The sequence below is a fragment of the Halichoerus grypus genome, chromosome 2, assembly GCF_964656455.1.
Source record: "Halichoerus grypus chromosome 2, mHalGry1.hap1.1, whole genome shotgun sequence".
Lineage (NCBI taxonomy): Eukaryota > Metazoa > Chordata > Mammalia > Carnivora > Phocidae > Halichoerus > Halichoerus grypus.
In genome coordinates this window covers 141,224,059-141,236,793 of record NC_135713.1, presented here as the reverse complement: position 1 = coordinate 141,236,793, position 12,735 = coordinate 141,224,059, and the positions used below count along the sequence as shown (strand labels likewise).

The window sequence follows — 12,735 nt, the reverse complement described above, 5'->3', positions numbered from 1 at the left end:
GAAGGCCAGGACTGATGATGTTCCCACGTGGGACACACTCCCAGGGTCTAATCAGACGACGACCCAGAGTGTATTCAATGCCTCAGAGATAGCTCTGAGTCCTACTACTTTCCCGAAAGCAACTGCGAATATGAGAATTAAGTTATTACACAGTATCACGGGGATAGCCTGGAATTGATTTTTTTTTTTTTTTAAATGAAGACCCATCAAGCATGAGTAACAATTCATTGTGACACACAACTCCTAGAGCCTGATGGCCCAAGAATATGAATGTGAACTAAAGAACAGTCTTCTGATCAAAATCTGATTATGGAGCAGAAAAGGAATAGGAGACAATCTGATCAATTAGCTGAGGTAAACTAGTTTCATGTTAAGCTTTTCTAATGATCACTTCGACAAGAATTAGAGCTAGTTAAGTACATGCCCAAAACAACTTCATGTAAAACCTTAGCTCTGAGTCAATATATTCAGCTGAACATCTCTTATCAACAATTTGTCTCCATTTTCCACATAAATACAGAGAATTCCCAGGATGCAGTTCAATAATTACACTTATTTCAATTTTTATTAAAAACGAAATCCAGAACGATTTCTATACAACTATACAAGGTTTTACGCGCCTTCCCTATTCCTGTTAAAGCTTTGTGTTTAAAATGTCTACAGGATATGTGCTTACACAGGCTTGAGACTCAAACCTTACCACACAGGTGACGTGAGCAGCCTTCATGCACAATGGTCCACGGAACACTGCGGATGTGTTTAGTTCAGCCTATGTCGTAAAGTGCTATTCATCGGTGGGAAAGTAACAAAGTCTACTCAACACTGAATTTCGCCACAGTATCTCCTACTTGGGTTGGGGATAAAAAAGCTAATTTGATGCCACCAGCCTGAAGAACAGACTTCCACTTAGAAATATATATTAAAAACAAACAAACAAGGAAACCAGATAAGGCCTAAGGTTTTGGTTGGTCTATCAAAATAGGTCAAAAGCCTTTCAAAATCATGAGTGCTACAATGTATAGCAGTCTAGCTTCTGAACATTTTAACTTCTAAAAAATAAGCAGTTTAAATAAAAAACATCTAAGTAAAAGGCACCTTTCAAAAATGAATGTAAAATTTCAACTAAAATATTAATTCTACAAATCAAAAGAACTTTTAAAAGGGTACACACAGTCACTATGATTTTCGTTATTATTCCTAACAACTAAATTTGTCTTTTACTTACCTTTACAAATGCTTATTACCAAACAATGGGCCATAGAAAATAACATCCAACTGACCAGTTACTCCATATTTTAGAATAATTTAATGACATTAAAAATAAATCATGAACTTTCCAAACATGTAAACATAAGCCAGGACAATCTGATATATAGTATCAGTGCCAAAAAATGAAAATCATAAAATCATAGGACACGATAAGAGAGGAAAAGAACAAATATGCCAAATATCAGTGAATCGTCACTAATATTTGTGAAAAATAAATTATTTGCTATAAGCTCAGATACTTTCATAGAGTAAGAAAAATTGAAGACAAATTTTACATGAAAAGTTTCGTGTGTTAGCCAAGAACTCTGTGTTCTCTGCAAAAAAACAAAAACAAAAACAAAAAACGATGTTTAACTACACATGCAGATGTGGACATTACAGCTAAAGGAACTCTTCAAAATATCCTTAAAAATACAATTTGTAGTCTTAAAAGAAAACAAAAAGCAGTATTCATTTTCCAGGGAATATACTCTGAATATCCATTATACACCTCAAAATACATAATTTTCCATTTAAATATACTACCATTTCTATGGCCTTTTTACCTATCCATACTTTTGTTTTCCTATGAAAAACATGCGAGACACAAGGCTAAGTACGAATTCCCACCCATAAGGCATCTAAAAAATCTCTTAAGACAAACATGATACAAAATGAAAAACCAAACACAAAAGAAACATAATACTTTTGTATCCCCCCCCCCAAAAAGAAATATAAGTATCAGCAACAGGGCTGACATAAATAAATTAGATTTCCTGTTCGTAAAAAAAGAAACACAATCCAGTTATAGAGTTAACCATTTGAGAGTTAACCAGGAGAGAGGGTCTCTACTCTCCCCTGGCTTGTGCAAGTCAGGACGACCATACGGACGAGGCAGGATTGTTTAGGTTTTCCGATTTAAGAAGAAACACACACAAAAACAAGTGTGGCCACGGACTACTTAGATGATATGTAATTAGTTACGAAGGTTAACACCAAGGCATTATTCCGCTTCCCTTTTCCACCTTAAGTCACTGATGCTTAAACTACATGTGCTCTTGGTATTCTAGGTATTTTGCCGAGATGGGTTCCTCAAGCTGAATTCCTCCACCGCCCGTTAATGCAAATGCTGGGTACATGGTGTGCGAGCAGTCCACCTGGCGCTCGTAAAGACATTTCATGTGATCCATGTCAAAGAAAGCCACTCTGCCTTTATCACAGTCAAGGAAAACCCCTATGCTTGTGGGCATGGGGAGAACTCTGTTCTCAGGTTCGTTGGCAGAAGTGGCGGACTTGGGGATGAAGAACTTCTTCATGCCTATGGTGACCAATGTGAACGGCTGTGAGGAATCAAAGCACGCATCTTCGCTTCCACTGTCATGGCCGCTGTCTTGCTCGTATCTAGAACACAACACACGACAGTCTGAGCTGGGTCGCCAGCCACAGGCCTTCGGCTGGCCTCAAAACGTTGTCACAAGATGCTATACATTGCTTTAAAATTAAACCATACATCAAAAACTTTCTATTAAAACAAAGATCAATTAAAAACATGACGACTACACACTGCCATTTAGAATGGTACCAGAGACTCAGCCCCAAATTCTGTGTCACGAAATATCATAAAACATCTATATATACATGCAGATGAGAAAAATAATAAAAACCTGTAAAATAACTCAGGACTTTGGCCTATCAAAACTGAAGTGGGGGAGGGGTGCCTAGCTGGCTCAGACTCTTGGTTTCGGGCTCATGAGTTCGAGCCCCACATTGGGTGTAGAGATTACTTAAATAATAAAGTGGGGGAAGAAAACTGAAGGGAACTGTCGTAGATTAAATATTCACAGCACATAATCATATGTAAAAAAATATATATAAAACCAAGACGTGTGCCCTAATGCAAGGAATTACCAAACTAAAGTAAAATACATGGGCACTGCAAAACAATGCAGGAGAAAAAGTCATGTTTCATGGTCCTAAGAACCCTCTTTCTGGATTGGGATTTCTACATGGATCTATGAGGTAAGCAAGCACGAAGGTTTTTTTTCCCACAAGTATAAAACAGGAGCAGTTTATATACATTTTTGATACAAAGGTCCTTCCATTTTCTTCCTATGCATAATTCACTTTTTATATATTTGTGATTACATTACATGGACGCTTTTAATCGGGTTTTCTCACTTCTAATATTTTTTATGTTACAAGCTTTTTACACATTAATACCAATACTCTATCAATATTCTAGGTCTATGGTACTGTGTTTAACTGACCATGTCCCAATTACAATTTTCATCGTTTTGTCAATTTCTCACCCTTGTGCAAAAAGCTTTTCCTATTAACTCAGATTATTCATTTGGGATTCTGTTCACACAATGATGGGGTCAAAAATGATCTGTGTGGACTAGTAGACCTTATGCCATCTAATACAACGAAACCATACAATCTCGGTTCAATAATCGATCTCTTTTTCTTTTAAAGATTTTGTTTATTTGTCAGAGAGAGATACAGCGAGAGAGGGAACACAAGCAGGGGGAGTGGGAGAGGGAGAAGCAGGCTTCCTGTGGACCAGGGAGCCCGATGAGGGGCTCGATCCCAGGACCCTGGGATCATGACCTGAGCTGAAGGCAGACGCCCAAAGACTGAGCCACCCAGGCGCCCCAGGCAGATGCTTTTTAACTGACTGAGCCACCCAGGTACCCCAAGAATTCCAGTTTCTTAGGAGATCGATTATTGAGGGACACCTAGGTGGCTCAGTGGGTTAGGCATCTGCCTTCGGCTCAGGTCACAATCCCAGAGTCCTGGGATCGAGCTTCACATCAGGCTCCGCTTCTCCCTCTCCCACTCCCCCTGCTTGCGTTCCCTCTCTCGCTGTGTATCTCTCTGTCAAATAAATAAATAAAATCTTAAAAAAAAAAAAAAAAAAGAAAGAAAGAAAGGAAGAAAGAAAGAATTCTTGGATGTGGAAACCTGTGTCCCATGACCCAATTTTGTAAAGTCTTTACAAGGGAGTTTAAAAAAATCATGTCTCGTAACAAAAGAACAACGTTGTATCAATTTGGAAGTATGGCAATTAGAAGCATTTCACCATACATGTGAGTAATGCTTATCATCACAGAAGTAAGGTGATGGATATGAAAACCTTTCAAAATTTTAAACTGCAAAGCACAGTCGAGAGGTATCCAAAACAGGCTTATTTCTTCATGGCACCAGAAATGAACTGCGAAGTCTCATTACTCACCGTGGGACTACAAGACAACTGGACCCCTTTCCTTAGCCAAAGCCCCAGAGTCTAAGGAACGCACTCCATCTGTGTTAAGTAGACCCAAGGGGATTTCCGGGCTTGTCTTGCTCAACAAGGATGTTTACTTGTAAAAGGACTCTCGAGTTCTAGATCAGTAGAAGAACCTACCTTGGGCTAACGGCATCACGGGGAGAACGGAGCCATTCCTGTAGTTTATCACTGGAAGCTACTCCTGCTTTGACCAGGTATGAATACGGCTCCACACGGAAGGCCCAGAAGTGCTTCCCCTTGGTAATTCCAACATCTCCAATGATGTAGTCCAGGCTTGCGTAATGACCTACTTGGATGCGCTCCGCGGCGAGCAGGAGATTAAACCCAGCTCTGCTCTCTACGCGGTCTCTCTTCAAGTTCAGCAAGAGGTGTTCATTATTATAGCCACATTTTTCATCAAAGAGGAAACTGAAAACTGCAAAGAGAGCTTGAAATTAGTCTGATGACTACGTGTTAGCATTTCTGTAATTGGCGGTTAAATCCGATCGGGTTTTGAACCAGAAATGACCGAAATGACCCGTGAAGAGGAATGGTTCACACTACCCTCGATAAACTGGGACAAACCAACTCCCTGATGGGGAAATCACTTCCAGGAAATTCTCTACACCAGAACATCTTGAGAAAAGTCAAAAGGCAGAAGGAAGCATTTTAAGTGGATGAGAAAACCTATGAGTGGGGTTCCTTGCAACAGATAGAGCAGATCTCTTCTAAACGTTTTCACACTACCGGATCTGTCCCTGTTCTCCTTAAAGTAAGGGACTGTACATTTTCATAATTACCTGTACATTTTCCTCAACATGTATTCCACATTTTATAAATGTGTAAAATATTAGCAATTTTAGTAGGGGCTCTTCCTTATCCATCAGTATGGCAGACATGAGACACAGTGCACGATGTTTAAAAAAAAAAAAAGGGAACGTTTTGGCTTTAGAGAGATGAGAGTTTTAATCCCTGCTCAAGGATTTAAATGGAGTTTAACTGAACCTTTAATTTCCTCAACTACAGGATGGACATAATGCCACTCTCCTAAGTCTCTATCAACTCAAATACATGAGCATTGGCTGTTAGCCCCAAAGTGGAAACAATTCAAATGTCCATCAACACATGAATGGATACAGAAAATGTGGTCTATCCATACAGTGGAATAGTATTCAGCCTAAAAAAAGCAAGGCAATTCTGGTACATGCTACAACAAGGATGAAGCCCCAAATACGCCAGGCACGGAAGGATTAGACCAATCCCCTTCTATGAGGTACAGGCAATTCACAAAGGCAGAAAGTAGAAAAGAGGTTCCCAGGCTCTGTGGGAAGGAGGAATGGGAGTTCGTGTTTAATGGGCACAGAATTTCATGTGGAAAAAACAAAGATGTTCCAGAGATGTGAGTGGTGGTGGCCGCACAACAGTGTGGATGTACTTAATGTCACTGACCTGTACCCTTAAAAATGTTTAAAATGATCACTTTTTACTGTATCATATACCACAATAAAAAAAAAAAATGTCTAGTAGCAAGCTAAAGCCATTCTCCATTTATAGGCTGACCACTCTTCCTGGTAATGTCTACTATCCTGTTGTGATCATTCCTGCTTCCAGTGGATCTCAATAGTCTCCCAGTTTGCAAAATATATTTGATGGGTCACCCCATTCACACAGCTTCTCTCAGAAAAAAGCAAGTCAATTTTGGGGGCACCTGGCAGGCTCAGTCAGCGGAGCGAGCGACTCTTGATCTCGAGGTTGTGAGTTCAAGCCCCACATCGGGTGTTGAGATTACTTAAAAATAAAATCTTAAAAAAAAAAAAAGACAACTTGGAACATGTCCTTGCTTCCTTCCCCGTCCACCACATCACCGAAAACTGCAGCTACTTCCAGGTTTCTTTTTAATTCCACTTTCAGTCAGAGAGACAAGAAAAGAAAGGGGAAACTACATAAATGGTAAAATATCACTTAACACTTACAAATCCATCCCCACACTCTCTGTTGGATTTTATTCAAATTCAAGAAGAACAATGCTAGCCAACCCTGATTTGTATTTGTATTCTAATTTTTTTTAAATTGGCCACAATGGGCCTGAAAGTAGTGGCGAGTACACTTCGGACAAAAGAGGAAGGAAAGACAATAGTGTACGAAATCCGGGCACATGAGCCACTGCAATCTGGTGGCGGCAGTGGGGTCTGGAAACCAACTGGAGGAAGCTCGAAGGCAGTGACCAACAGGCCAGAAGGTTTTCCTGCTAAGCACAAGGAGCACAAGTTTGGTTCTGAAACCGTGTTGTCCACGGAGACGCTGCAGGGAGCATCTAACCTGGTGATTCTCACTCTATAAAAATCTACAGGTGCTCTACTGTAAGGGGCAGCAGTGGTTTCTGCCTCGGAAGGTGGGCGAGGGGGCTGGGAAGGGGAGCTTTTGGGGGAGGGGGCAGCTACCATGTGGTTCTACTATACACCCTCCAACCCCGCCTGCCGGGAATCACTGAGTTAGAAAATCTGGACAAGTCAGAAGGAGGTTAATCAATGATATATTATAACAATAATTTTTTTAAAAAAAATCTACCTAGAACTATGTTGTAGAGCTTTTTTTTTTTTAGATTTTATTTATTTATTTGAGATAGAGATAGAGCGAAAGAGAGAGCAGGAGAGGAGGGGGAGGGGGAGAAGGTGGTTCCCGCTGAGCAGGGAGCCCGATGTGGGACTCGATCCCAGGACCCGGGGATCACGATCTGAGCTGAAGGCAGACGCCCAACGACTGAGCCACCCAGGCGCCCCAGGCAGACGCTTTTTAACTGACTGAGCCACCCAGGCACCCCTGTTACAGAGATTTCTATAAACTTATCAAAAACACAGAACTCTACTGTTTAAAACTTGTAAGGTAGCATCTATGCCATTTTAATCTCAAATTAATAGCCCTGCTCACTCAATGTCATGTTTTTCTGTATCTGATGTCAGGCCAAACTCTAATCCCGTTCCCAGACTACCTGATGAAATTCATGTATTCAGTCTATTTCTAAATCCTAGCTGGGGATGGAGCCTATTTTCTAGAATTTTTTTTTTTTTTTTTAAACGAGAGCTGGTTTCAACGTGGATCTAGACAGAGATGCTGGCTAGGTTATTTTTTATCAAGGTCTCTTCCGACTCTAAGACTTTCTGAGTCCCAGTATTCACAATACCTGGAGCTGGAGGGGTATGGAGGATCAGCTCCCTGCTGCAAGGGCTGCAGACCGAACCCTTGTAGGCTCTGACTCGGAAAGCATAGTTACAATTGCTCTCCAGGTCTGAGATGACTCTGCTCGTGCCACACACTTCAATCTCGTTCCAAGACAGCATTTCTTCATCTCTGTTAATCTTCCGATATTCAAGAACATAGCTATCCGCTTTATCCTTCTCGGGATGGTACCAGTTGATCAGAGCATTGTTATACATTTTGCTCTGTTCCTCATTGATCTCTGGCACGTCTATGCCTGAAAGCATCAAGAAACAAAAGATGTTAAAATATCGATCTTTCAGAACCTCTATGTTCCTCAATAAAAATGATGTACCGACGAAACTTCAATGATGTCTGTCCGGTCCAAGAATTTTCTAAGTCTGTAATGCTGTGTATAAGGAAAAGAGGAATTCCGGCAACGTACAACAACACGGACGGGCCTGTGGACACACAAGCTGAAATACGCCAGAGACCAGAGACATACGCTGACAACGCGATCCCACTTCTACGAGGAATCTCCAAGAGCCGAGTTCACAAAATCAGACACTGGAATGCTGGCTGCCGGGGCTGGGGGAGGGAGCAGTGGGCAGTTATTAATCAAGAGGCATGAAATATCAGTCAAGTAAGACGAAGAAGGAGATCTCAGTACAACATCACACTCAGAATCAATGCTGCTGTGTTCCACACTTAGAATTTAAGAGAACAGATCTCGAGGTAAGTGCTCCTACCATAAAATTGAAAATGAAAAAGAATTAAGCATGGGCGCCTGGGTGGCTCAGTTGTTAAGCATCTGCCTTTGGCTCAGGTCATGATCTCAGGGTCCTGGGATCGAGTCCTGCTTCTCCCTCTCCCTCTGCCCCTCCCCCCTGCTTGTGCTCGCTGTCAAATAAATAAATAATCTTTTTTTTTTTTAAGATTTTATTTATTTATTTGACAGAGAGAGACACAGCAAGAGAAGGAACGCAAGCAGGGGGAGTGGGAGAGGGAGAAGCGGGCTTCCCGCTGAGCAGGGAGCCCGATGCGGGGCCCGATCCCAGGACCCTGAGATCATGACCTGAGCCGAAGGCAGACGCTTAACGACTGAGCCACTCAGGCGCCCATAAATAAAAAATCTTAAAAAAAAAAAAAAGAAAAGAAAAAAGAAAAAGAATAAGCAATAAAGATTTTTTTTTTTAAGATTTTATTTATTTATTTACTTGAGAGAAAGAGAGAGAGACAGAGAAACAGCATGAGAGGGGAGAGGGTCAGAGGGAGAAGCAGGCTCCCCACTGAGCAGGGAGCCCGATGCGGGACTCGATCCCAGGACCCAGGGATCATGACCTGAGCCGAAGGCAGACGCTTAACTACTGAGCCACCCAGGCGCCCCTGGATTTTGTTTTTTAACAAATGATACACTGTCCTTAGCAATGTTGGAGAATTCAAATAAGGTCTCTGATACGCAGTTAGCCTAGTTTCTGGAACACAGCAGTCAATACACGGCCAACTTCTGAAATGATCGACCTTTATCGAGGCAAGTCTTTTAAGCTGTGGGCACATTTTGCAACTAACACATTCTAGTATCCTCGGGGACCACGGGTCAGGATCAAGCAAATTCTATTCACATTCCGAAAGACACATGCTGAGAATTGGCTGATTTCCTTAAAGAGCTGAAGAGTCCGAGAACCTCTGCGTTCTTTTGGAAGCCTCAACATTTATACCATACGACACAGAACGTGGGGAGTTTCAATTAAATGTTTGCCTAATGCCCAAGCTTTCAAAACTGCAGTAAAAGAAAACTTGGCCCTTACCTGTAAATCTCAGGAGGCCTACCTTGGAGCACGGCTCCCATTCCAGTCGAGCCGGCTCCATTTTCACCGCAAACCAATTCTGCTCTGGTACCTCCGATCCCAGGTCCCTTAGGCATCTGAAAGCCCAGCTAAAGCCTACGCGGTGAGCCGGGGATCAGCCGCCTTGGCCTCAGCTGGAGCTGGTTAGCCATGCAGGCGCTCCAGTCCCCGCTCAGCCCTGCTCAATTAAAACCTGCATGTTAACCAGGTCCCCAGGTGAGCCGCACGCCTTTAACACGTGCTGTGGCTTCTTAATTAGCCAGTCCGTCCCTGCTCCTGGAGCAGCCCGAGAAATCCACGCTGAACTAAGTTTCCCTGCGAAGCTGATGCTTGACTCGGACTAACACGGACTACCTGAGATCTTTTCCTCTGCGTGTTATGAGCGCCGGCTCCTTGTTACGTGATAACAAAGAAAGACACCTGGGCCCTATGATCTTGGTCTCTCAGCATCTAGAGTTAATTTTTATCTGTCTGAATTCTACCTCAAGTGATTCATGTACCTCTTCCAGTTTGGCTTTGGACATTAGAGGCAAGTAATAGCAGGTGAACATACTATTTATGATTCCCCCGGTACAATCGTGTATTTGAAGATATTCTGATCATTCCTAAAAGATATCTATGGCGTGAAAAGACCATTTTTGGGGAATGCTGTTGAAAAGCAGCGTTGTGAGGGATGCCTGGGTGGCTCGGTCAGTTGAGCGTCTGCCTTCGGCTCGGGTCATGATCCCAGGATCCTCCTGGTGGGGCTCCCTGCTCAGTGGGGAGTCTGCTTCTCCCTCTCCCACTCCCCCTGCTTGTGCTCTCTCTCTCTCTCTCTCAAATAAATAAAATTTAAAAAATAAATAAAAAATACAATCACACAGATATTAAATGACAAAACTCACGTGAATCCAAAGCAAAAATCCACACCAACCACTACTTTGGACACGAGTTCCATAGAATCACACAGGCAGTCAATGCTGTGAGAATTCCTGCTGCCAAATATAAAACAAGTATCTAACTTTGCCTAACAAGGCAGCACACCGACTTTCCTCCAAACCTATCAACTCCCACTAGATCACTGCTTCGACTCGTACTACAATGTACGGACGTCTACAGCATTTTACAAATGTCTTTAGGCTTCCTCACCACCCAACAATGTGAAGGCATATTAGGTACATTTAAGAAGGAATTCCAATGTCACACGTGAGGGGCACCAGGCAGGCTCAGTCGAAAGAGCGTGCGACTCTTGATCTCAGGGTTCGGAGTTCAAGCCCCACCTTGGGGGGAGGGATTACTCAAAAAAAAAAAGGTTTTTTTTTTTTTTTAAAGATTTTATTTATTTATTTGAGAGAGAGACTGAGAGAGAGAGCACATGAGAGGGGGGAGGGTCGGGAAGGTCAGAGGGAGAAGCAGACTCCCTGCCGAGCAGAGAGCCTGATGTGGGACTCGATCCAGGGACTCCAGGATCATGACCTGAGCCGAAGGCAGTCGCTTAACCAACTGAGCCACCCAGGCGCCCATAGGTTTTGTTTTTTTTTTAAATGTCATATGTTAAAGTTATGAGCAGAACTGGCAACTCAACAAATTTTACCAGGAAAATCATTTCTGGGCTACAGATACTTATTGTCAGATGTGCTTTGCCTGAAAGTGGAGAGATCAGTTAGGGCAAAAAGAATCAAAATGGGGAAACAAATTAAGGAGTGACAAAGTACCTTAAAACTCTCAAACTTCATCACATATTGAATCCACTCACCTCACCACATACAATAAAAGTTCAATTTATAAGTGATCTTCCAAGACCACGTCTTCAGCCAAGCACAAGGTACACATTATAACTCCATCATGAAAAAAAAACACAAAAACTTGTTTTGCTTAAGAGTCAAGGTGTTATAAAATGAAGATCTGAAAATATGATACATAGTATTTTTTGTAAGAGAATCAGAAACTACATAAAAGACACTTTAAGTAACTCAAAGATAATCACTACAATAATTTTGTACAGATCCTGCCAGTATTTTTCTCCCACTGGCATTTCACTCCATGGCTGTATCAACATTTAACAATTTTCAGAAACGGGTTTCCAGTTTTTCATAAAAACTATGATACAAAAGTATCACAGCTAATCCTTTGTGCATATGCAGAATCCCTTCCATAGAAGAAATTCCAGTAAGCTTAAGTGCTTAGGATAAGCTATAAAAGTCACACACGCACATAACACACATTTACATCAAATCAGAGAAGTAGATGAAGTGAACATAAAAGTCCCCCTCTTGGCCTCCCCCAGATATATATAAGCAACGTAGACGCATGTCTGTGTATGGTCCGTTCATGCAACCGAATGTTACACAGCCGTATGAGATCTGGAAAGTCATTCAAAATACATTTTGGGGGGCAAAATTACATGAGTAGTACATACTCCACCCCATACCCCTTTCTTTTCTTTTTTTGAAACATAGCTTACTAAAAAAATGTGCATGCAGGAAACAATGAGACCATCCATCAGTCAGAAGCTGGGTAACAACCTTCCATGGTCACCCATCCTCTACACTTGGTTCTTTGTTAGGTCCAATCCAAGATTACCAACCTTCAACATCATCTTTCCAAGGACTGTTTTGGGACCCCCAGGGATGAGAGGACCTTGTTCTCCTAAGTAAACTAGCATGTATATGAAAAACAATTCAAGTATACGTTTTGGAAAAAGGGAGACTATAGTACCTGAAGTAGAATTAGCATTTGAAAGAGTAACAAATACATATTTGGAAAAAGAAGATCGTTATAATAAAATAAGCACATATTCAGGTGCCTGGGTGGCTCAGTCAGTTAAGTGTCCGACTCTTGATTTAGGCTCAGGTCATGATCTCAGGGATTGAGCCCTGGGATTGAGCCCCACGTCACGCTCTACACGAAGCGAAAAGTCTGCTTAAGGACTCTTTCCCTCTCTCCCTCTCCCCCTTCCCCCCCAACTCGCGTGCACTCTCTCACTCTAAAAATAAATAAATAAATAAACGCTCTAAAAATAAATAAATAAATAAATCTTTTTAAAAAAAAAAGATAAGCACATATCTGAAAGGAGATTCAGATATAGATTTGAAAGAAAGCAGGTCGTGGTAATAATCCTTCAGAGTTTTTAACTTTAATTTTTTTTCTTGTTTTTAGGTAGGCTCCAGGCCCAATGTGAGACTTGAACTCACAACT

The 12,735-nt window shown here is 41.7% G+C and overlaps 1 protein-coding gene across 3 annotated transcripts in view; it reads right to left on the bottom strand.

The window, feature by feature from the left end:
* Window positions 1-609: 609 nt before the first annotated feature.
* Window positions 610-12,735, bottom strand: part of LOC118538398 (E3 ubiquitin-protein ligase TRIM36) — a 37,646-nt gene continuing 25,520 nt past the window's right edge. For 2 of the 3 annotated variants that reach the window (XM_036096321.2, XM_036096322.2), the window contains 3 exons: window positions 7,698-7,988; window positions 4,655-4,952; window positions 610-2,649 (listed from right to left, as the gene is read on the bottom strand). In XM_036096321.2, the coding sequence (XP_035952214.1) occupies window positions 2,295-2,649; window positions 4,655-4,952; window positions 7,698-7,988 (944 nt within the window). In that variant the 3' untranslated portion in view covers window positions 610-2,294. The remainder of the gene's footprint in view (window positions 2,650-4,654; window positions 4,953-7,697; window positions 7,989-12,735) is intronic. The other variant, XM_078067610.1, reaches the window with a different exon arrangement.